The sequence below is a fragment of the Humulus lupulus genome, chromosome 5 (assembly GCF_963169125.1).
Source record: "Humulus lupulus chromosome 5, drHumLupu1.1, whole genome shotgun sequence".
Lineage (NCBI taxonomy): Eukaryota > Viridiplantae > Streptophyta > Magnoliopsida > Rosales > Cannabaceae > Humulus > Humulus lupulus.
Genome location: NC_084797.1, coordinates 243422777 through 243447782, shown reverse-complemented (window position 1 = coordinate 243447782; position 25006 = coordinate 243422777). Strand labels below are relative to the sequence as shown.

The 25006-nt window shown below is 29.1% G+C and overlaps 1 protein-coding gene across 1 annotated transcript; it reads left to right on the top strand.

The window, feature by feature from the left end:
* The first annotated feature begins 21985 nt into the window (after window positions 1-21985).
* Window positions 21986-24152, top strand: LOC133778694 (cytochrome P450 78A6-like). The gene is made up of 2 exons (XM_062218700.1): window positions 21986-23120; window positions 23276-24152. The coding sequence occupies exons 1-2, from the start codon at window positions 22098-22100 to the stop codon at window positions 23897-23899; spliced, it is 1647 nt and encodes a 548-aa protein (XP_062074684.1). The 5' UTR covers window positions 21986-22097; the 3' UTR covers window positions 23900-24152.
* The last annotated feature ends 854 nt before the right edge of the window (window positions 24153-25006 follow it).

The following is a 25006-nucleotide window of genomic DNA, read 5'->3' as shown; positions in this document are numbered from 1 at the left end:
CATTTGCGCACAGGGCGCGGCTTGGCCACTGGTAGCCGAGGACAACTTAATATTCACTGAGCTCGGTTTAAGCGGGCCGGAGTCAGTGGGATAACAGAGGGAGCGGCCTGAGGGCGCTAGCCATAGTTATCATTTGTGAACTGATGTATGATATGAGTTAATATGTTTAGTATGTTGAATACTTGATTATACTGAATGATTATATGGTTGAGAACATGTGATGCAATATGAGATGTTGATTTATCTGTTGATTGCTTATGCTCTGTTGTTGTATTTGCTTGCTGGGCCTTGGCTCACGGGTGCTACGTGGTGCAGGTAAAGGTAAAGGCAAGTTGGACCAATCCTGAGATGGAGAACTGCGGGGTTGAATGTACATAGCCAGCTGTTCGATCGCCATGGTCGAGGAGTGGATCAGGACAGGGATAGCCTAACTGTTTGTTTTGCCTTAATATGGCTTGATATTGTATTTAAACCTTATGTCTTTTGTAAACGGTCTTTAATCTTAATATTTTTGGGATCCCGTGTAAACAGGAAACGTTTCTTAATGAAAAATGTGACTTTTGAAACCAAAACATTTTAACCCTAGTTCCTTTATAGTTTCAATAGCACGTTTTTAATTAAATGACTTGATTAGCAAGTCCAGCACTTTATAAACACACCGTGTAACGGTCTTGGCTATCCAGGGCGTTACAATTTATCAATTATATTAATGTAAATTTAAATATTATAAAATACACTACAAGAAATTCACCCTATAGCAACGACAATGATGTCGTCGCAAATGAACACATAAAACCACGAAAATTTGATTTTTTTACTTTTTAATTTTTTATTAAAGACCTACAAGGAGGATATGTCGTCGCTATAGAGGTTCGAAAAAAATGGTGGGAAAATTTTCCCCAAAATATTTAGCACTGATACTTGAATTTTGGAAACTCTCTATGTCGTCGCTATAGGTTATTTTCATTAATGAAAACTTCACATTTTATCTACTGAAACGATATTTGTATGCCCTACTGCGACGACATGTCGTCGCCGTAGGTTTTGGGTATATACTAGAAAAACCCAATCCTTTATATTCCCCTTTCTCATTTTCTCATTAAATGTTTCATATAGGATCTCGGTTTCTTTCTACCTCCAGCACGCCTCAACTCAGTTTAGGTAAGGTTTTTCTCATTAAATTGTTAGATTTTTTTGGTTTCTTTCTATTGTGATGAGTTTTCCCCATTGTTTATGGTGTTTATAAGGATTTTAGGGATGATGTTTGTGTTTTATGGGTTTTCTTAGAAATGCATAATTTTAACTTTGGGTTTAGTAATTTTTAATGTTATTCTATGAAAATGTTAGGTTTATTAGAGATTATTGATGAATTTTAAATTTGTTTTTGTTTCTTTTTTTTTTCTACATAAATATTGGTTTTATAGATTGGTTTTGGCTTGGAGGCTTGATTATTATAGACTTGGACAACTCTTGGAGGTTGATTTTAATTTTAGCTTTTGTGTCTTTAATGTTATTATAGTTTTTTGAAATGTATATGTAAATATGATTTGATTAAATATTATATGAATATGATTAGTTTATTTTTTAGTGTAAAACTATATGAATATGAATATGTATATGTATATGTATTTTCGATAAACTTTTAATTTTAGATAATTAAGTTTAAATTTAGGTTAAATTGTGTTATATGATTGATATTGAGAATATATTGATTAAATTGGTTTGTTTTTGTTTTGTTTTCAAATATGTGTGGACTTATATATGTGTTAGTATATACTATATGTTTGAATGTTAGTATTAAAAGTTTATTTGGAATTATATATGTGTTGGTATATATGGTGAACTTTGTTTTATGTTAGAAAGTAATTTATGTTTTTTTTTTCTAATTATTTATGAGTGTTGAAAATATTAAGTTATTAACTATATATTTTAATGATATGAGTTGGTTAGAATTGTGATTTTTTTCAGAATTTTTTTTTTTAAATTTACTATTTTTTTAAATTTATTATTATTATTTTATTTTGAAAAAGACCTACAGGGACGACATGTCGTCGCTGTAGGTCCCAAAATTATAATTTTTTTTATTTTGAAAAAGACCTACAGAGACGATATGTCGTCGCAATAGGGCCAAATTAAAAAAAAATATTTTGCGACTGTCCTACTGCGATGATCAAGTCGTCGCAGTAAAAAAAGTCTACTGCAAGGACATCAAAATGTCGTCGTAGTAGGTCCTAACACATACAGGCATATTGCGACGACATTTTTGCGATGACATGTCGTCTTTAAAATCCTACAGAGACGACTTTGTGGCCTACAGCGACGACTTTCCTGTTTTCTTGTAGTGATATTATTATTATAATAATATTTAATATTTAATATAAGATTACATATATAACAATTGTATTAATATAAATTCAAATTCAAATGTTATAAAAAAATCATTATTATAATAATACATAATACAATACTAAATATTTTATAACTATATTAATATAAATTTAAAAGTTATAAAATATTATAATGATAATAATATATAATCATATTTTTTTACTAATTATATTAATATGAATTCAAATATCATAAAATATTATTATTATAATAATATTTAATACAAGACTAGATATTTAATATTTATATAATATAAATTTAAATATTATAAAATATTATAATAATAATAATAATATATAATACATAATCTTATTTTTTATTAAAAAAATATCATTTATGTTAAAAAAATTATCATATTGTATAAATATATTTAAAAAAATCATAAACAATATTTTGGTTTAATTTTTTATTTAATATGTTCATGATATTCTTTTATATATAATATTGTTTATTTATTTAAAATATTTATATGACAATGATACAAATTTAATAAATATAATTAATAAATTATATAAATAAAATTAAGCGATTTCAACTTCTAATAAAACTATAATTAAGCCGACACTACACCAAAATACTCATTTTGTGTCAGTCAAACGCGTCAGTCAACTGCGAGTCAACGCAGTTGACTGATGCCGTTGACCGAGAATCAACATTTGTGGCAGTTGAGCACTGGCACAAATGCAGGGGCATTTGCGTCAGTGATAACACTGACGCGGTTAATTGGCGAAGTTTGCGTCAGTGGGCAACTGACGCTGTTAACGCACCGTTTTGCTTAACTGTTTGCGTCAATGCCCCACTGACGCAAACGCGTCATTAGCGTCAGTTGCCCACTGACGCAAACGGTGCGCCCAGTATTAAATCTCACCCATCGACCTCGAGCCCCTCATTCTCTCAAATTCAAAACTTAGGTTTTCTCCCAAGAACCAGCAGCGCCTCCGACTTCCTAGACCCATTTTGGTGAGTTTTTTTTTTATTATTATTATTTTAAGGTTAAATTGATGAATATAATATGTTTATGAACCTTATACATCATTTTTTTTTATAGATTTCTAATTTTGGATATTAGATTGTTTGAAAAACCAAAACCCAAAATCCATCGTGTTGATTTTTTCTCTAATTGGGTTCGCAGGGGTCATGTATGTGGCTGGGGTTGTGGTGGGTGGCTGGGGTCGTGGGGTTGAGAGGTGGCTGGCTGGGGACTGGGTACAAGGGGGCTGGGGTCGCATGGGGTGGATAGGGGCTGGGTACACTGGTCTGGGTTCATAACGTTTTTCTTTTATTTTTTTTAATATAGCATTTGCTTTAGTGAGGCACTGTCACAAACGTGGCATTTGTGACAGTACCCCACTGATGCAAATGTCAGCATGGTTTGCGTCATAGGATTCCGCGTCACATATAAAACTGACGCAAAACTCAATTGTGGCAATTAGAAACTGACGCAAATGACATTTTTTGTAGTATAGTGCGAATGTGATTCTATTATTTATTATAAATATTGAACCAACCATATTCTAAGTTAAATTGATTACAATGACGATGATTATATATACCATGTAACTCAGCCTCAATTTAAAGCTTGACTGGAGGGAGTGGAAGAGAATAACAACTTTTCATAACAAAATGGAAATTTCAGTTTCGATACTTTTATCTGTTTATGTTGATACAGCGTTTTGCTCATGTATAATCACGATAATGAGATTAATTATTTATTGATTAATTACGTACAAACCAAGTAAATTATTTATTTTGACCTACGTTACTTAATATATGTGGCACATATTAATATATATTCAATTGTAGCATCATGATATATGAGTTTTTTTTTTTGATGAGTTTTAACTAATATATAGATAAAATTTTATGTTGAATTTTTCTTAATAATTATCAAAATGGACCAAACTTTTAACCTGATTGTTTACCGAGATTTTCGGAAACTAAACTAATGAATATTAGCTAAGACTAATGATATAGAATTTAGGAGATTAACACATGATTTTTACGTGGTTGGAGCGTTAATGAGCCTTAGTCCACGAGTCAATTGTATTAGAGCTTGGAAAGTCTTTTACAATGGAGTTTCTCTCTATGTTTTGACAGAGTAACTGTATACAAGTTGAAGAGATGTCATTTTTCCAGTGCTCTATCGCCTATATTTATAGGCTCATAGGAACACTGGGTGTGGGCCGAGTATGACCTGGGCCCATCAAAGATGTGGGTACTCTTGGCTTCTCTGGCGGAAACCCAATACAAAAGATAAAAATACACAAGCCCAAGAATAATTAGGGCCCAATGGGGCGGCCCAAGAACTATATTTCGCCCGACAAAATTGTGCTTTTGGTCTTGGCACTCCGAGTTACGAGGCAGATTCAGGGGATAAAACCAGTCAGTGTACTTGGCACCACAGGTCTGAAACAGCGGCGTGCAATCCCAAGGTGGCCTTTTCCACAGGTGAAAAGTGGGGACAACCCCCACGCGTCGTGGGACGGCTTCAGGCTCACGGATGCTTTTCCTTGCCAACCGGGAGGAAAGGATCCGGGTTCGTTTACCTTTGTCCCTCTTCGTTTACCAGGGGCCCGAACTGTTTACCGGGATCGTCTTTGCATACACTCCGACCGTAATCCCAGCTGACCATACATCTCCTGGGCGATTGTCCTGGATCACCTTCCCGAACACCATCCGGGTCCGGAACTACACTTGGGTCGTAGCCCTTGATTACACCCGTACCAAGCGGGCCTGGGCTGGGCCCATATCCGAACGCCCAGACCATGGGCCTGGACCATCGTCCCGGGCCCACGACAGGAAATAGGGATAACATTAATTTTAGCCAAACTGACCAATAATTAGGTCAAAAATTACTTCGAATCCTATTCCTCATAATAGAAGATCTATTTTGTAACTTTTAAAAATATAAATATATATAAGATATTTAGCTAAAGTTAATAATAGATAAAATGATATAAACTATTTTATAAATCAACTAGAAAATATTACATTTCGCGCAATTTTTTTATAATGATTAAAAAATATATATTTTTAAATATTTTTTTTAAAGATTATGTGTAAAAGATTCATTTTCCCCTTACCCGTATAACATACTTTATCGAGTGCAATTTAATCCATTGTCCATTCAAATAGTGCCCCAATAGGTTATTAATTAAGCTTATTAACAAAAGAGATCTTGGGGCCATTATAAGTTGAGAACTTATACCTTCTCAATTATATATTTATATATAATTTTTTAAAAAGAAAAAGAATCCACTACCCCCACCTCTAGCTTGACCAATCAATAAAACCCTAAAGAATCTAGAGCCAACTCTCCAAATAATTAAATCAATAAAAAAGAAAGAATAATATTTTAAAAAAGAAAAAACAATAAAAAAAAACATAGAGATATCTTTGTAGATGAGTTAATAAAGCAAAATAAAAGAATAAAAAAATATCGTAAAAAGTTGTACTAGAATATATGATGATGATGATAAAAAGTTCCATATTAAGAAATATTCCAAACTTTTCTTTCTTTTTTTGTATAAAAAAATATATATAATGAAGACAAAAAATACTTTGGAAACGTATATGGGGTATCGATCTGTACTGGATTTGGATTATTCTTTCTCCCTCTTTGTCCACAACATTGATTCATTCTTAAGCTTTTATCACAACACAACGAATTTGAATCATTTTTATGTAAGTGGCAACTAGTTTTTATATTATTTGACAAAATTTGAACAACTACGTAATTGAGTCTTCTATTTCTGTAAACTTGATTTGTATTTTTTGTTACTTTGTTTAGACAAGTAAATATGCTAACTAACTTTCTGTTATGATTGGTTGTTTCGATTTCTGGCCTTTTTAAATAGAAGTGTGGTGATTCGAATCGAAAAGAACACTACTGACGCAAACACTCTCGTTTAATGCCATCACTGTTAGTACTGACGCAAATGTCATTGCATTTGTGGCAGTATCTAACTGCCACAAATGCTAATTCTCGGTCGACGACATCAATCAACTGCGTTTGACTGACACAAATGATATTTTTTGTAGTAGTGGAGTAATGTTATATACACTTTCAATTTGCACACTCTAATTATACTATGATATGCATTTAACTTCAATCATTCTACTAAATATGAAGTGATTCCGATTAAAAAATATTCATGATTAATATTAAATACACATCATAGTATGTAATTAAAGTGTGCAAATTGAAAGTGTCACATTCATTGTTCTTTTATATATATATATAGTATCTCGTTTTGTTCTTCTTACTCTGTTTAGGTTAAATTTTGAGTTTATACCTTTTTGGACCCTGTGTTTTATCTCATTACCTGTTTGGATTCTGTGTTTTGACAAATTACTTTTTGAACCTTATGTTTTGTAAAATGATTCAAATAGAACCCTAAACCTGATTTTGGTCAAAGTTTTTTCAACTGAAATCACAAATAATTCACCAAACTAACAATTCAGAGCAAAAATAAAATCATTCTGCTTAAAAACTGTGTCGTTATATTCAATTTTTTCTTTATCAAAATTGAGTTTAGGGGTCTATTTGAATAATTTTACAAAATATAAGGTTCAAAAATAATTTTTTTAAAACACAGGGTTCAAAAATATATAAACCCTTAAATATTTAAAGTTTGAATTGGCTTGCTGGAGTTGATACTAATCGAATTAATGGATCGAGTTGAAAAGAGAAACACTCGAATGATTTGAAGGAATTTCATAGTGAAGTGTTCAACGGGATGCTTAATGAGAGAAACTAATCATATGCTTATCTTTTATGTAATCTTTGCTTTCTGAATTTAAATTATTGGACTTTGAAAGTTTATATATTGATTGTATTTTTAGTGGAATAGTAGAATTCTCTCCACTAGACTAGGTCCCATAAATTAGGGTAAAATCGAATCATGTAAAAAATATCTTTGTTGTATTCTTTATTATTTTTTAATTTTTTCTTCAAAATCAAACTTTTGAGTTCCTAATTTTGACCAATCAAAGTAAAATAAAATCACTTTGTCGTTAAACCAACTTCAATGTATTTCTAAATTATACGGTCTTATTTCAGTTTTACTACTTAAAATTTAATAAATTATTATTTTATGTTAGAAATGTAAATTTAAATAAATAAGTGTAAAAATAAAAATTGTGGAAGAGAGGGAAAGATATTTTTATTCCAACGTAATCTCATGTCAAATTTATTTGTCTATATATATTCTAATATTGATTGTGGCAGATTTTGACTAGTGGGACCCAACAGTCGTTAGATCCTTTGAAAAGGGTCCCACTTTATTTGCATCTATGGTGACTTCTCATCAATTGGACCCTCACGTGGGCGTGTCTCTTGTTATGTTATAATTTATATATATATTCTCCATGTGAAATTACCATTATGTCCTACCATTGAACGAATTTGATTACCACCAAAAAACAAACTCATAAATCATAAAGAATAGGTATGGACACAGGGCGGGTAATTGGTGGGGGTGGTCCCCCCACTACCATCCCCGTTAATTATTTTATTTTCTATCTTCGCTCCATCTATGTATATTCTCTGTTGGAGGTGGAGTGGAGAATCCTCGTAAGTACTCATTTATATACTCCATGTAAAATTACCATTATGTCCTACTCTTGAGCGAATTTGATCACCACCAAAAAAAACAAAGTCATGAATCATAAAGAGTAGAGATGAAAACGGGGCGGGTAATTGGCAGGAGTGCTCCCCCGTTCCCATCCCCGTTAAGTATTTTATTCTCCATCTTCGTTCCATCCTCGCATATTCTCTGTCGGGGTGGGGTGGAAAATCTTCGTGGGTACCTATTTATTTAAATATAAAATAAACAAAGGTAGATTACCTAAAATTAATATATATTACACTATATTAATCACTCAAAGTATTAAATATGCCAAAAATAAAGTAAAAAAATCTTTAAAAAAATTACTAATATATATGTTACAAAATTACATAAAGAAACATGTAAAATAAATAAAAAATATTATAAAATAAATAAATAAAAAATTAAACGGGGCCCCATCTAGGCAGGGAGTGCTATGCTTGTCCCCGTCCTCACTCCGTTTAACATTCGAGGTTTGAAAATCGCCCCCGTCTCCGCCCTATTCTTCGTTTAGGTGGGGAATCCCCGCCTCATTAGGGGTGGATCCCCGCAGAGCTCTATCCCCATAGAGAAAATTTCCATCCTAAATAAATAATTTTTTATTTATTAATTTTCACAAGACAAAAATTTAATAATCATATTAAATATATATATATAATAGGAAAAATTATACAAGAATATATTTGAATAAATATTAAATCTAAAATTAAATAAATAAAAAAATTGTATGCGAAATTTTCTATAAAAATATTACATTTAAATTATAATTTTTAAAAAAGTTTGATAGATAAAATCAGATCTCGACAAACTATATATGTTGTAATAATAATGAGAATCTTGCTAAGATCACATTGTATTTTGATAATATTAACTCTCACCCGAAAGCAGATCTTCAAAGTTATTTTTACTAATTTCTCTTATTAGATCAAATATCGAAAATATAAGTGGTCAATGGAGCTAAGCTCGAGTTAAATCACTATAAAGTTTATGTCTTTATATTTACGTAGAAATAAGTTTATCTATTTTTAGTGACGTTTTATACATAAATCTAATATTTATTTGAACGAGATTATTGCATCTTAATATATACTAGTAACTAGTTTACTCATGAAAATTTCGACCATCCTACATGAGAAATTAGTGAGAATGACCTCTTTGTTAATATAATTTTACATTCTAGCTTATTTTTGATATTTTTTAGCAAAATGACATCTGACTAAAATTCGACTAGTTGTTTAAATTTTTCGATTAGCTGTCTAAAATTTTCAACCGGCTGTCTGAATTTTAAACAACTAATTTCCAACTAGGTGTCTAAATTATGAAAGATTATTCTGCAGAGAATTATTAAAACTAGAGCAGAATGCAAAATAACTTTAAAAAATAGATCGTTTTACCTTTAAACGCAATATATATATATCGTCACTAGCGTCTAGTGTTACATTCATGAGTTAGTGGATGCAGGTAATAAAGCACTTGGGAAATAAATCATGTACTTTTAAGTGATTTTATTATATATTATGAAAAAATTAATATCAGGTGTTTTTCTTTTTGTGACATCACTCATTTAAGATGTTAAGTTGTTATAATTCATCAAATATTTTTCAAAAACCATAACTAGTTTAGTAATATTGATGTAACCAGTATATATAGAGTAATACTTAATAATTAAATCAAAATATATATTTGATTCAATTTGATACTTGACTTAAAAATTTAATAAAGTATAACTTAACCATTGATTTATATATATATATATATATATGAGGGTATGATATTAAGTTATATAGACATACATATATTTAGTACATATATTAATTTTCAACGTTTATTTTAGGACATTTGATAAAATGACTTATTTTTTAAAGTTATTTTGCACTGTGGTTTAGTTTTAATAATTTTTTTGCAAAATGACATCCGACACTTCAGACAGCTGATAAAAAAATTCAGACAGCTGGTCGAAATTTGAGACAGAGACAATTTCGCAAAAAAATATTAAAAATAGGCCAGAGTAAAAAATAAATTAAAAAAAAAATCATTTTCACCTATCACTCTTTATTTTATTATTTCATTTGCACTTACTATTTCCAAATGTGTAAAAAAAAAAATGGAATCCGCAAATATTTTAAAATATATATCTATATAAAAAAACTATAGAACACTTATTGATTTATATACTTTTATGGCAAATTAATTTTGTTGTTAGATATGAGAAATGTTTTATGATAATCTATATAATATTAGTTTTCCATCTTTGAATGAATATAAATATATATTTTTGGATTAGATATCTTTCAAAGATTATTAAAGGGCACGCCTTTTTTAATTTGATGGATAGAGATAAGAACTTTGGAACACTATTTATTTAACCTAAATAAAATCAATATTGAAGATCTTATACGATCGGAATTTCATCAATATATATATCCAACAAATGATATGATGAAAAGCAAAAAAAAAAAAAGCAAGATTATGTGAGCCATGGTATTAAATATGTATATATATTACACTATATTAATCACTCAAAGTATTAAATATGTCCAAAATAAAGTCAAAAAATCTTTTAAAAGTTACTAATATATATGTTACAAAATTACATAAAGAAATATATAAAATATTATAAAAAAAATGAATAAAAAATTAAACGGGGCCCCGTCTAAGCAGGGAGTGATATCTTCGTCCTCGTCCCCGCCCCGGTCCCGTTTAACATTCGAGGTTTGAAAATGGTCCCCGTCTCCGCCCCATTCTTCGTTTAGGCGGGGAATCCTCCGCCCCATTAGAGGTGGATGAATCCTCGCAGGGCCCATCCCCATAGAGAAAATTTCCATCCTAAATAAATAATCTATTACTTATTATTTTTCACCAGAAAAAAAGTTTAATGATCATATTAAATGTATATATATAATAGGAATAATTATACAAGAATATATTTGAATAAATATTAAATCTAAAATTAAATAAATAAAAAAATTGTATGCGAAATTTTCTATAAAAATATTACATTTAAATTATTATTTTTAAAAAAGTTTGATAGATAAAATCATATCTTGACAAACTATATATGTGTAATAATAATGAGAATCTTGCTAAGATCACATTATATTTTGATAATATTATCTCTCACCCTAAAACAGATCTTAGAAGTTATTTTCACCAATTTTTCTTATTAGATCAAATATCGAAAATGTAAGTGTTCGACAGAGCTAAGCTCGAGTTAAATCACTATAAAGTTTATGTCTTTATATTTACGTAGAAATAAGTTTATCTATTTTTTGTGACGTTTTATACATAAATTTAATATTTATTTGAACGAGATTATTGCATCCTAATATATACTAGTAACTAGTCTACTCATGAAAATTTCGACCATCCTATATGAGAAATTTGTGAGAATGACATTTTTGTTAAAGTGATTTTGTATTCTAGCTTGTTTTTTATATTTTTTTACAAAATGATATCTGATTAAAATTCGACTAGTTGTTTAAATTTTTCGATTAATCCTCCGCCCCATTAGAGGTGGATGAATCCTCGCAGGGCCCATCCCCATAGAGAAAATTTCCATCCTAAATAAATAATCTATTACTTATTATTTTTCACCAGAAAAAAAGTTTAATGATCATATTAAATGTATATATATAATAGGAATAATTATACAAGAATATATTTGAATAAATATTAAATCTAAAATTAAATAAATAAAAAAATTGTATGCGAAATTTTCTATAAAAATATTACATTTAAATTATAATTTTTAAAAAAGTTTGATAGATAAAATCATATCTTGACAAACTATATATGTGTAATAATAATGAGAATCTTGCTAAGATCACATTATATTTTGATAATATTATCTCTCACCCTAAAACAGATCTTAGAAGTTATTTTCACCAATTTTTCTTATTAGATCAAATATCGAAAATGTAAGTGTTCGACAGAGCTAAGCTCGAGTTAAATCACTATAAAGTTTATGTCTTTATATTTACGTAGAAATAAGTTTATCTATTTTTTGTGACGTTTTATACATAAATTTAATATTTATTTGAACGAGATTATTGCATCCTAATATATACTAGTAACTAGTCTACTCATGAAAATTTCGACCATCCTATATGAGAAATTTGTGAGAATGACATTTTTGTTAAAGTGATTTTGTATTCTAGCTTGTTTTTTATATATTTTTACAAAATGATATCTCACTAAAATTCGACTAGTTGTTTAAATTTTTCGATTAATTGTCTGAATTTTTCGACAACTAATTTTTAACTATGTGTCTAAATTATGAAAGATTATTCTGCAGAAAATTATTAAAACTAGAACAGAATGCAAAATAACTTTAAAAAATAGGTCGTTTTACCCTTAAACGCAATATATATATTTATATATATCGTCACTAGCGTTTAGTGTTACATTCATGAGTTAGTGGATGCAGGTAATAAAGCACTTGTGAAATAAATCATGTACTTTTAAGTGATTTTATTATATATTATGAAAAAAATAATCTCAGGTGTTTTTCTTTTTGTGACATCACTCATTTAAGATGTTAAGTTGTTATAATTCATCAAATATTTTTCATAAACCATAAACTAGTTTATGTAATATTGATGTAACCAGTATATATGGAGTAATACTTAACAATTAAATCAAAATATATATTTGATTCAATTTGATACTTGACTCCAAAATTTAATAAAGTATATCTTAACCATTGATGATTTATATATATATATATGAGGACATGATATTAAGTTATATATAGGCATACATATATTTAGTACATATATTAATTTTCAACTTTTTTTTTAGTTCCTTTGATAAAATCACTTAGGGTCTGATTGGTAGTAAATCCAAATTCAATTTTATGATTTTTAAAATTTAAAAATAATAGGACTCACATAAATACTTGATTGGTTGCTTGTTTTCAAATTCTCAATCAAAATACTGATTCTAATTTTAAGCTACAAAATAGAAAACAATATTTTCATGTTTTTTCTCAATCCAAATCATTATATCCTAAAATCCTACAAATCTATCATTTTTTTTATATTTTTCAGATTTTCTACCAATCACATATTCAACTTTTTAAAATTAAAAAACTGTTTACGTATTTTGAACGAATCACATTTTCAAAAACATATTTTAAGACTATAAATCTGGATTTTCATTTTAGAAACACACTTTTTGAAAATGCATTTTTTCAATCATGAACCAAATAGATCCTTACTTTTTGAAATCATTTTGCACTCTGGCTTAGTTTTGATAATTTTTTTGCAAAATGGCATCCGACACTTCAGATAGCTAATAAAAAAATTCAAACAGCTAGTCGAAATTTTTAGACAGCTAGTCGAAATTTTAGACAGAGACCATTTCGCAAAAAAATATTAAAACTAGACCAGAGTGGAAAATATAAATTAAAAAAATATCATTTTCACCAATCACTCTTTATTTTATTATTTCATTTGCACTTACTATTTCCAAATGTGTAAAAAAAAAAATGGAATCCGCAAATATTTTAAAATATATATCTATATAAAAAAACTATAGAACACTTATTGATTTATATACTTTTATGGCAAATTAATTTTGTTGTTAGATATGAGAAATGTTTTATGATAATCTATATAATATTAGTTTTCCATCTTTGAATGAATATAAATATATATTTTTGGATTAGATATCTTTCAAAGATTATTAAAGGGCACACCTTTTTTAATTTGATGGATAGAGATAAGAACTTTGGAACACTATTTATTTAACCTAAATAAAATCAATATTGAAGATCTTATACGATCGGAATTTCATCAATATATATATATATATTTATATATATCCAACAAATGATATGATGAAAAGCAAAAAAAAAAAGCAAGATTATGTGAGCCCATGGTTTACATATATGAAAATATGCCATGCCATACATAGGTATATAAAATTAATATTTCCAAGATTTACACATCCGAAATAATAAATATTAAAATTTTAAGTAGATCAAATATTACATTTCATCAATAATTTAAACGAATCATCATAAAGAATATTGATCTTATACACATTATAATGTCATAAATAAAAGACTATATATAGATATCAACATATGATATAAAATCTCTACACAATGTTATTCATCATTTGATGAGAAAAAAAATCTTTCATTTGATTAAAAAAAAAGAAGCAAAATTGACTAATAAAAAGTAGCTATTGCTCGTGTTGCTACTCGTCCTTAGCGTTGATTTTATTTTATAAAGTATTATGGCCAATATTATTTAAAGTGTTTTGTCACGAGTGGTAAATATTTTAGATTATATTATGTTTATATGACTGCTATTTTAAATTTAACTAATTATGATATACTATCTCAAGTGATGGTTGGACACTAATAAAAATGTTGGTATTGTTATAGATTGATTAGTGAAAATAATATGCGGGCACTAGCACATATCTTTTTAGTGTGGTTTAGTCCAAAGTTATGCTCTACATCATAGATTTATTGGTTGTGTTTGGTAAAATTTTTGTTTTTTAATTTATTAAACACAAAAATGGAAATATTATTTTTATTTTTTGTTTTTTATTTTTAAAAAATAAAAATATGTTTGATAACTATTTTTGTTTTTTGTTTTTAAAAATAAAAAAATAATAAATGCGTTTGATAACTTTTATTTTTATATTTTGTTTAGCAATATAAAATGAGGTGGTGATTTGAAGAAGAGAAGAAAAAAAAACTAAAAGTTGAAAACAATTTGAAAGTGAAAATTTTCTATTTTCAAAATTTAATAAATTTTGTTTAAAATTTAAAAAAATAAAAAATAAAAATAGAGTTACCAAACGCTATTTTATGTTTAATTGTCAAATTTTTAATTAATTAAAAAAATAACTATTTTTTTAATGGTTACCAAACAGCACCATTATTATTCAAAAGAGAGAGTTTGTTCTCTTGTTGGAAATGGTTACAAGGAGAATATCTCAAAATTCACCCCCCCCTCCCTCTCAAATAGGGACACAATTCAATATTTCTACAATTTCTAGGCTTTGAGCTCGTTGGGATATTTCCCATTGAGTTCGCCCACGGAATGCCCAGGTGACCTATATAGTGATATGAACTTTGCTTAGAGCTTGCAATAGGTACTTAAGTACCCTCCAACGATAAGCTTTGGCTGATCGTGGAATAGGTTGGAGATATTTTTATGGGGTACACATTAGGATTGCACATCTGGACCTGAAAAACCCGACAAACCGCAAGATTCGCCCGACCTGCACCTGAAAAATATGAAACCTGTTTTTTTGGGTCAGATTGGGTTGAACCCGACCAAGGCGTCTCGGGTTCGGGTGTATATATATTTTAATTACTTTACTTTTTTTAAAGATAAAAAACTAAAAAAAATACAAAACCCTAAAAAGACTACTCAACTCTCCTCCTATCCTCTTTCCCTCTCTGTCAACTTCACACACTCTCTCTCTTTGCTCAATCCCCCTCATCGACATCGACATCGACATCGACCGACCAGACCACGACAACCCACCATTCCAGGCGCCAACCCAAGTCCCATTCGACCACCACACCCCCACGCCAGCCCCCATACTCCGAGACCAACTCCTCCTCCCTCGCCCTCTCCCTCTCGGCATCCTTCCTCGCTCCTAGGTGCTGGCTCGATGTCCTACAACTCCTCCTTGTCGTCGACGTCGCAGGTTGCAACCATCAACTCCAACTAGCTTCCAGAAAGGGCCTCAGTTGGGCATTGTGTCTCGGCAGTGGCAGAGGTAAAAACAACAAAACCCGACCCGAACCCGACCACACCTGCACCCATTTTGGTCGGGTTCAGAATCACTTTTCCCCCACCCGAACCCGAGAAATCCAAGACTACTTCAGGTGGGTTTGGTATTAGTTTTCTCCATTCAAAACCCAACGAACCCACCCGATGTGCAGCCCTAATACACGTGTTATTGTATGATTAGAAGGGATTTTTCCCATATAACATGTACATATGACACAGCAACCAACATGCAAGGACGGAGGCACAAATTTATCTCAAAGGGGGCCAAAGTGTAAAAAATAAATTAAGATGGGTAATTATATAATTTAAAAAAAAATTGAGGACTGTTGTATAAATATACTATATAATTATTTTTTTTCAAAATTTGAGGGGGCCAAGAGGGACATAGAAGTGGTCTTGGCTCTCCCAATTGTTTTTATAAATAATATTTTAATAATTTTATGTTGGTTTTCTTAAAAAAATATATTTGGCCTCTTTCAATTTTTTTTATTTACATTTTACCTCGTCTTCATTTTTCTAGAATGTACTATACATAGGAACACAAAATAAAAACTAAGCCAAAAACGTTAATTCTTTCTATTCATCAATGTGCAATATGAGGTTCTTGTTCCACTTTTTTTTTTTAAATATAAATAATTACAAATATGAGCTGTTTTTCATTATAAGAAAGATCAAAAGAGTATATTCTCATCTTATAGATTATATGATTATTATTCCCTGAACAAAAATTGTCGACAAACACTGCATGAATTATAATATTAATCAACATGGTCTTCACGTGCAATGTTGATTTATGTTTATATAAATACATACATGTCTAATCATATATATTTGATAAAATCTGCATTAATTAATTCTTATTAATTTGTCTAGTCAAACATATAACAATTTTTTATTTTTCTTAATTAAGGATTCCTTTGTGAATTTGAACAATCAGAAGGGAAAATAATCGAAAACGACAGTGTTTAATGTAGGACGCACCTAATCTTAGACAGATTCCATTTTATTATTACTCTATACTCTAATAAGATCTTCTTAATTTGTCATTTCAAAATATATATATACCCTTTTTAATTTGTGAGAATATTTGAAAATCCTTCTTTCCAATCATTTTTATTGAGAAATCAATCACTAATTACCTATTTAAATACTAGGTAGAAGTAACGTATAATGCTAGTTTTAAAATTTTAAACATTGTTAATAATTTGAATAAAAACTGGCTTATTATTATTTTTAAATATATATATAATATAATGAATTATAGTTCTATAGTATATACAAATATTTATATCAATAATTTCTACATATATGATTTTTAAACACAACGATGATATATATATATTTACATAACTACATAACATATATATAATACGATAGTATTTAAAAAAATAATAATAAAAATAAAACAAGAATATAAAATATCATATTGTAGACAATAGTATATGTGCATCAACTATTTTTAGTTTCTAATGTATTTCGCAATGTTCTTTGGTGAATAGATGAAGAAAAATAATTTCAATCACTTAATAAAAAAACAAATTATCACACAAATTTATAAGATAAAAAATTATATGTATGTCTTTATTATGTTTAAATAAATGTGATTTAATTATTTAAATTATCATAAAATATCTTATATATTTTAATTAATTAATTAATTTTTGTTTAAATTTATGTTTGTTTTAGTTTTTGAATTTGGTAGTCACAACAAAATATTATATATTATATGTTTAATATAATATTAAGTTTAAGTTTAAGTTTAATTCAATTTTATTTAATTTAAAAAATGTATGGTTTTATTATTTTTAAATAATTATTGTTGTAAAATATCTTATTTTAATTTATTTATTTATTTAAGTTTAAGTCATGTTTACAATCTACCATTTAATATAAGAATATTCCGTTAAAGTTAGTAGAAAGAAATAAAAAATCGTTAAAATAAAGAATTACCGTTATTTACACATTTATTATATAGAAGAGATATTAAGATTCACATCTAAAAACATTAAATCATACAATAATACTAGTGCTCTTCATCGAAAATTCATGACAAGATCAACTGAAAAAAGAAAAATCAATTTGTGAGGTGGATGATAATTTGAACTAGTGAAATAAAATTTCTAATTTAACTCAATTTATTCGTAATAATTTGAATTAGTGTACAGTTGTTACACGTTATCTGTATTATATACACATATAAAATTATATATATAAACATATAAAAATATATTTTTCCATTTTCTATTCTAGTTGAATTCAATGTTTTTGATTGATTGTATTTTGTATGGGAAAAAAATAGTAAAAGGCTTAATTAGCACTACATATGACAAATTAAAATACATTCAACATGAGAATTTAATATATTAATTATGTAGTGTATAACCATTTTATAACATACTTATTTTATTATTATCATTTAAGGAAATTCAACGTTAGGTATATCTAAAAATATATAATAACATAATATTATTATATATTAGTCGTATATATTTTAGTAAAATAGAAAAATATACAATAATATTATTTGGGAAGCTCAAAATAAAAAAAATATAAATATACATAAAAATTTAAAATACTTCTTTTAAGGGGCCACAGTCATTGCCCAGCCCTACACGTAACCAAGTGTCCATCTAAAAGTAACATTTTGACCAAAAGTTATGCAAAGTTGCGACAAAAGTGAGCACCACTATTGTTTAAAAATCTAAGATAGGTTTTTTTTGTCAATTTTAAAATTTGAAATTAGTGTGTATATAGGGGCCACATTAGTGTTGATTTATATATAATTTGATGACTGTGTATATTTTGTTGCTGAGAAATAAAAAATTCTATGATTTGGGGGGCCATGGCCACCTCTTACCCTATACGTAGGTCCGCTGGTGATTTTTTGTCAATATTCATCGTTGAGTACACTACGACACGTAAGTAAAAATACTTAATAAAAGAGTTACTTGCGAGGAAGATACCGAAGTAATAAGCATATTTGACTCCATATAAGTAGACCTAACAATGGACGAAATACGGAATGTATTTTTACCACTAAAAAAATAACTTAAATACTTAAGTACTATAAATATAATAATTTAGTTATTTTCAACGCAAATATTTCTTAAAATTTTATGAAAGTTTAATTAGAATTAGTTTAATTGCAGGAAGACATTGTATGGCGTCCAACATTACTAATTGATATATTGTAAATAGTTTAATTTAAAATCAAGTCTCATATGTTAAAATAATTCAATTTAATCACACATAATATATGTGATCTCATAATAGTTCTTTATAACATCAATCCCAAATGAAAACTTTTCTACCAATATATACAGTAACTTATTCCCATAAAAACTCTCCTTATTAATTATTGTTTCATATTTTATAATCTCTTAAAAATGTTATATTCCAAACCCATCTCTAAAATCCTACTCTTTCGTGCACGACTTCATTTCTTTGATCGTTGTCTATCTCCTCAATCCCATTCATAATATATCACTGTTGATTTTAGGGATTGGAGATTTTGAAGAAAAAAAAATTCGTAAAAAATATCATGGTATACATATATAGTTCATTACCATATATAAATATAGGGAATTTTTCATAAAGGGACTACACTTTAAACTCTATCGGTGGTGCTTTCAGTGTTCTTGACCTTTTAACAGTTTTTGGTGCGAATTTTTTTTTATTAACGTGTATATTGTAGTTATTTAGAGCATCAACACGATTTTTAGAAAATTCTGAATAGTTTATAGTACCGAAAACTAAGTTCAAATATGTTGTTGCAGGCGTGACTAATTTTTTTTATGCGCGTGGAAAACAACGTGTTTGAACCTAGTTTTCAGTACTGTAAACTATTCGGAATTTTGTGAAAATTTACAAGATGCTCTAAATAGCTACAATATACACAGTCATAAAAAAAAATCACGCCAAAATCAGTTCATGAGTCGAGAACACTGAAGATCCCTACCAATAAGACTTAAAGTAAAACTCTTATAGGAAAATTATCCAATAAATATATATACACTTACATATATAATTGAAATTTTGTTTCCTTTTAATACACATACGATCGATCAGTGTTTTTTTTTTAAAATGAAATATTAATTTGTTTTCTCATAATAATCATTTCACTGTCAAAATTTGAGTAATGAATTTAGGTTACGTTTTAGAATGGAAGTGCAATTTGATTCGTTGAGCAATGCACTTTCATAACACTTTTTCATAACACTAACCTTCCTCCCTTTGAGAATAGATAGATAGGAGAATTCGGAGTAGTATGTAAGTCAAAACATTTCTCACCATATTTGAACAATGATGTTTAAGAATAATAAATAATTATGTAAAATAGATATACCTATAAAATTAAGAAGATAAAAAAAAAACCGAAAAAATCACTCCGAATGAAATGTTTGTAGAGATAACCAATGTTTCATTTAGTAAGAATTCTCTAACATTTTTTTAGGGGTATTTGTGGTATAAATATCCAATGTCTTAAACTTGTTACAATTAAATAGCTATATTTTTATTTTTATTGTAAAAATACCCAATGTTCAATAAACGTTAAAAATAAATACTTAATATTTTTTTATTGCGGCAAAAATACTCAAAGTTGCTAAAATATTAATTTAATTAGTACTTCTTCTGTTGGAGCTGTTAAGTGTTGACTCACCAAATATGTATCACTCTATAATTTGAGTATTTTTGTCCTCAAAATATGTGTTTTTTAAAATTTGAATTAATTTAAAATTTATTTTTAATTCATTTTTCTAATTTAAAATATATTTATTTAAATATTATGAAATAGACCGATTGCAGAATGATAAATATCTGCTTAGTCAACATGTTTAACTACTCTAACAGAAGAGGTACTTACAGAAGCAATGTTTTAGCAAGTTTAGACATTTTTGTCGCAAAAAAAAAAAATTAAGTATTTATCTTTAACATATATTGAACATTGTGTATTTGTGCCATAAAAATAAAATATTAGGTATTTAATTGTAAAAGTATGAAACATTAAGTATTTATACTGCAAATACCATTTTTTTATTATTAATTAGATTTTTTTATTACACATCATAAAAAGATAATAACTTTTTTGTTCACCAATCTTAAACTAGATGATGTTTAGAATTTTGTTAATTCAATACTTAATTTGTTAGGCCACATAGATATTTGAACTATTAGATTTTTTTTCCTAACAAAAAATCCTATAAGACTTAATATCTTGTGAAGAACTCAAAATTAATTTATAATGGGTTGAATTATCAAAAATATTTATGTATATATTTTTTTTAATATTTGATACTCTCAACAAGTTTTATAAACACACACATATATATATATAACAAAATATATCATTTACTATTAATTATTAAACATAGAGTCTCTCCCCATTCAATTGTGATAAGTGAAAGTATAAGTACTTATAATCCAATTCAAATCGATTTAATCAATCCAATCTAATTCAATAAAATAAATAAAATATATTTAATTATAGTTAGATTAGATTGATTAGTAAATAATACTGTTAAAAATTCAATTAAATCCCATCAAATGCAATCTATAAAATTATATTAAATTTAAAAATAAATATTAAAAATTATAAATGATTTATTTATTATTGAAATTTATTATGTTGCAAGTAAGTATAATTGATTGAATTTTTCAATTGGATGTTAGAAACAAATTAGATTAGGATTTTTTTACAGATTATCCTCTTTTATATAAAAATTTACAACTATGTCCTTGTCGAAATCTTTATACTTCTCTTATTTTATATATTTGCAGCATTATACTTTTATATATATATATATAACAACAATTTTGTACAAATTTATGTTACAGAGATTTGGTAAGAAATTTACAAATATGCATATTATTATAATTTATATTTAGCATCAATTTTGTCATAATATATATAAACATACTCAAATATTGAATATATTTTCGGGTATAAGTTATATGCTTCGGACATCACCATCAAAATATCACAATAAAAATTAATTAATTAATTAATTATTAGTAAATTAAAATTAAACTTTGGTACTAACGAGATCATGTATTGTACTAATATTTTAACACCGCCGTCAAATAACGAAGGCGGCTCGACTCTTCTTACTGAAGCTGCCGTCATAACGTCAGTTGCCGTGTCTTTAACGGTAGTTTTACAGTTTATTCCAACCAAGCTTTCTCTCTCTATATAAACCAACTGCCATTCACTCCATACTTACCACCAAAAAAACGAAATCTTTCTTCTTCTTCTCTCTCTCTCTCTATATATATATATATATATATCTGAAACGAGCTCACTCAAGTGAGTCAGTTCATATAAACCCCCTTTTCCGCCATGGAAACACAGTTAGAAAGCTTCTGGGTTTTGGCTCTGGCCTCAAAATGCTCAACCTTTTCTTCCCAAAATGTCCTCATCTTCCTCTTGATTTGCATGGCTTGGATATCCATCGCCGTCCTCTACTGGTCTCATCCCGGCGGCCCAGCTTGGGGTAGATACCGTTACCGAAACAGAGCTCGCAAACCCAACTCATCTTCTTCTTCTAAAACTACGAATAAGATTATCCCTGGTCCACGAGGATTCCCAGTAATTGGAAGCCTGAACCTCATGGCCAACCTGGCTCACCGCCGGCTCGCCACCGTGGCGGAGCGGCTCGGTGCAAAACGGCTCATGGCTTACAGCATGGGCGAGACTCGGGTCATAGTCACTTGTAACCCGGACGTGGCTAAAGAGATTCTAAACAGCTCAGTTTTCGCCGACCGACCAGTTAAGGAGTCGGCTTACAGTTTGATGTTCAACCGGGCTATCGGGTTCGCTCCGTACGGAGTTTACTGGCGGACCCTCCGAAGAATCGCGGCGGCGCACTTGTTCAGCCCGAAACAAATATCCGCCGCCGAGAAACAGAGGTACGGAATCGCTTCTCAAATGGTGGACGTCATTTCTCGTCGTATGAGTTCAGAAAACGACGAAGGAGTTTGTGTCGTTCGTGATATACTTAAACGGGCCTCGCTTCACAACATGATGGGCTCGGTTTTTGGGCGCGAATACGACTTGGGCTTGGGCTGGGCCTCGAATGAGGAGAGCGAAGAGCTTGGTCGGCTCGTGGACGAAGGTTACGACCTTTTGGGGAAGCTTAACTGGTCCGACCATCTCCCATGGCTGGCTTCGTTTGACCTTCAGAAAATCCGGCTCAGGTGTTTTGAATTGGTTCCCAAAGTGAGCCGGTTCGTGAGCCGGATCATTGGTGAGCACAGAGCCGAATCTTTGGGTACCAAAACGACACATGACTTTGTTGATGTTCTTCTCTCTCTTAGTGGTCAAGATAAATTGTCTGACCATGACATGATCGCCGTTCTTTGGGTAAGCAATCACAACTTTAAAAAAAAAAAAAAAAAAATCTTATTACTGTTTTAGAGTACCATTTTTGTTTTTGCTTATTATTATAATTAAAAAATATAAACTAGTTTACGTGTAAATAAATATATTTAATTAATCTTAATTATTCGTTTAAACAGGAAATGATATTTAGAGGAACCGATACGGTGGCAGTTTTGATAGAATGGATACTCGCGAGGATGGTACTCCATCCAGACATCCAATCAAACGTACAGAAAGAGCTTGACCAAGTCGTTGGAAAATCCAGACCGTTGATTGAATCAGATATCTCATCACTAGTCTACTTATCAGCAGTGGTTAAGGAGGTCCTGAGGCTTCACCCACCGGGCCCACTTTTATCGTGGGCCCGTTTAGCAATCACAGACACTGTAGTTGATGGGCTTCACGTCCCAGCTGGAACCACAGCTATGGTCAACATGTGGGCCATAACTAGGGATCCAGATGTGTGGTCCGACCCGCTCAAGTTCGATCCGGATAGATTCGTGACACGTGGGGAGGCCGACGTGGATTTCTCGGTAATGGGTTCAAATCTGACGCTAGCTCCATTTGGGTCGGGTCGGAGGACTTGCCCCGGAAAGGCTCTGGGCCTGACCACTGTGACTTTCTGGGTGGGTACGTTGCTCCATGAATTCGAGTGGGTCGGGTCGGATCTTGACCCGGTGGATCTTTCTGAAGTGTTGAAATTATCGTGTGAAATGGCAAAGCCTCTGGCTGTGAAAGTTCGTCCAAGGAGAAAGAATTAATGCATGAATAAGAATAACAAAGCTACTGGGGTTGAGTAATAAATAATAACTACAATGGCCTAAAAGAGAGAACACATAACTGTAAATATAGATATATATATATATGTATAAGTGTGAGAAATATGTATTTCTATATATGACAATCTTTATGATTGTGATCGATGGATCTTGATATGTAGACATATATTTATATATATATATTAACTTGTGCACGTGTGCTTGCTTTGACAATATATATTAATTTGGAGAAAAATGTCTCTTTTTTTTTCTTTTCTTTTTTAATTTTCTTAATAATTATGACATATGTTGTTGCTACATTTATATTACATTTATATAGTGTTGTAACATATTTTAAGGTATCCAATACGAAACTTTATAAGTGGTTTATAGTTAGTATTCAATATTACTTATTATATTATAATAAGTGATTATTCAATTTAATTATTAGTATTAAACACTATAAAATGGTTTATGATATTAATTATTTTTTCTTAATATATATGAATTATATTTTTAGACATTTTTTCCAACAAATTAATTAGATAGGTGCCGAAGATTATTATTACAGTACATTCTATGTATAATATTAATAAATTTATTAGCTTCACAAACGAATCAAAGTTTACTATATTATGCTCGATAAATAATTTCACGATGGAAAATACAATAATTTTAGATAAGAAAATGTTAGTACTCTATTTTGTACAAATATTTTAAGCAAAAAGCTTAATCTTATTACTATGAGATTAATATGTTTATTCATATTATTTAAATATGGGACTTTTTCTAATAATATATATGCTAATTTATCTTCTATCTCTTAATTCTCTATATATAATATATTACTATAAGTGTGTATATATATATTTATGGAGCAATTAAAATGTATCAACTTTTTTGACAATATCGGTGCATCATTTTTCTATTTTCGGCACCTAAATATATATAACTCAAAAAAAAAATTATACGACGGTGTACTTTGTAGCTATCTAGAACATCCTACAAATTTTTAAGAAATTCTAAATAAATTATGGTATCGAAATCAGGGTTTAAACTTTTTATTGTATGCGTGCCTCTTTTTTTGTGCGAGTGTAAAATTTGACAGTT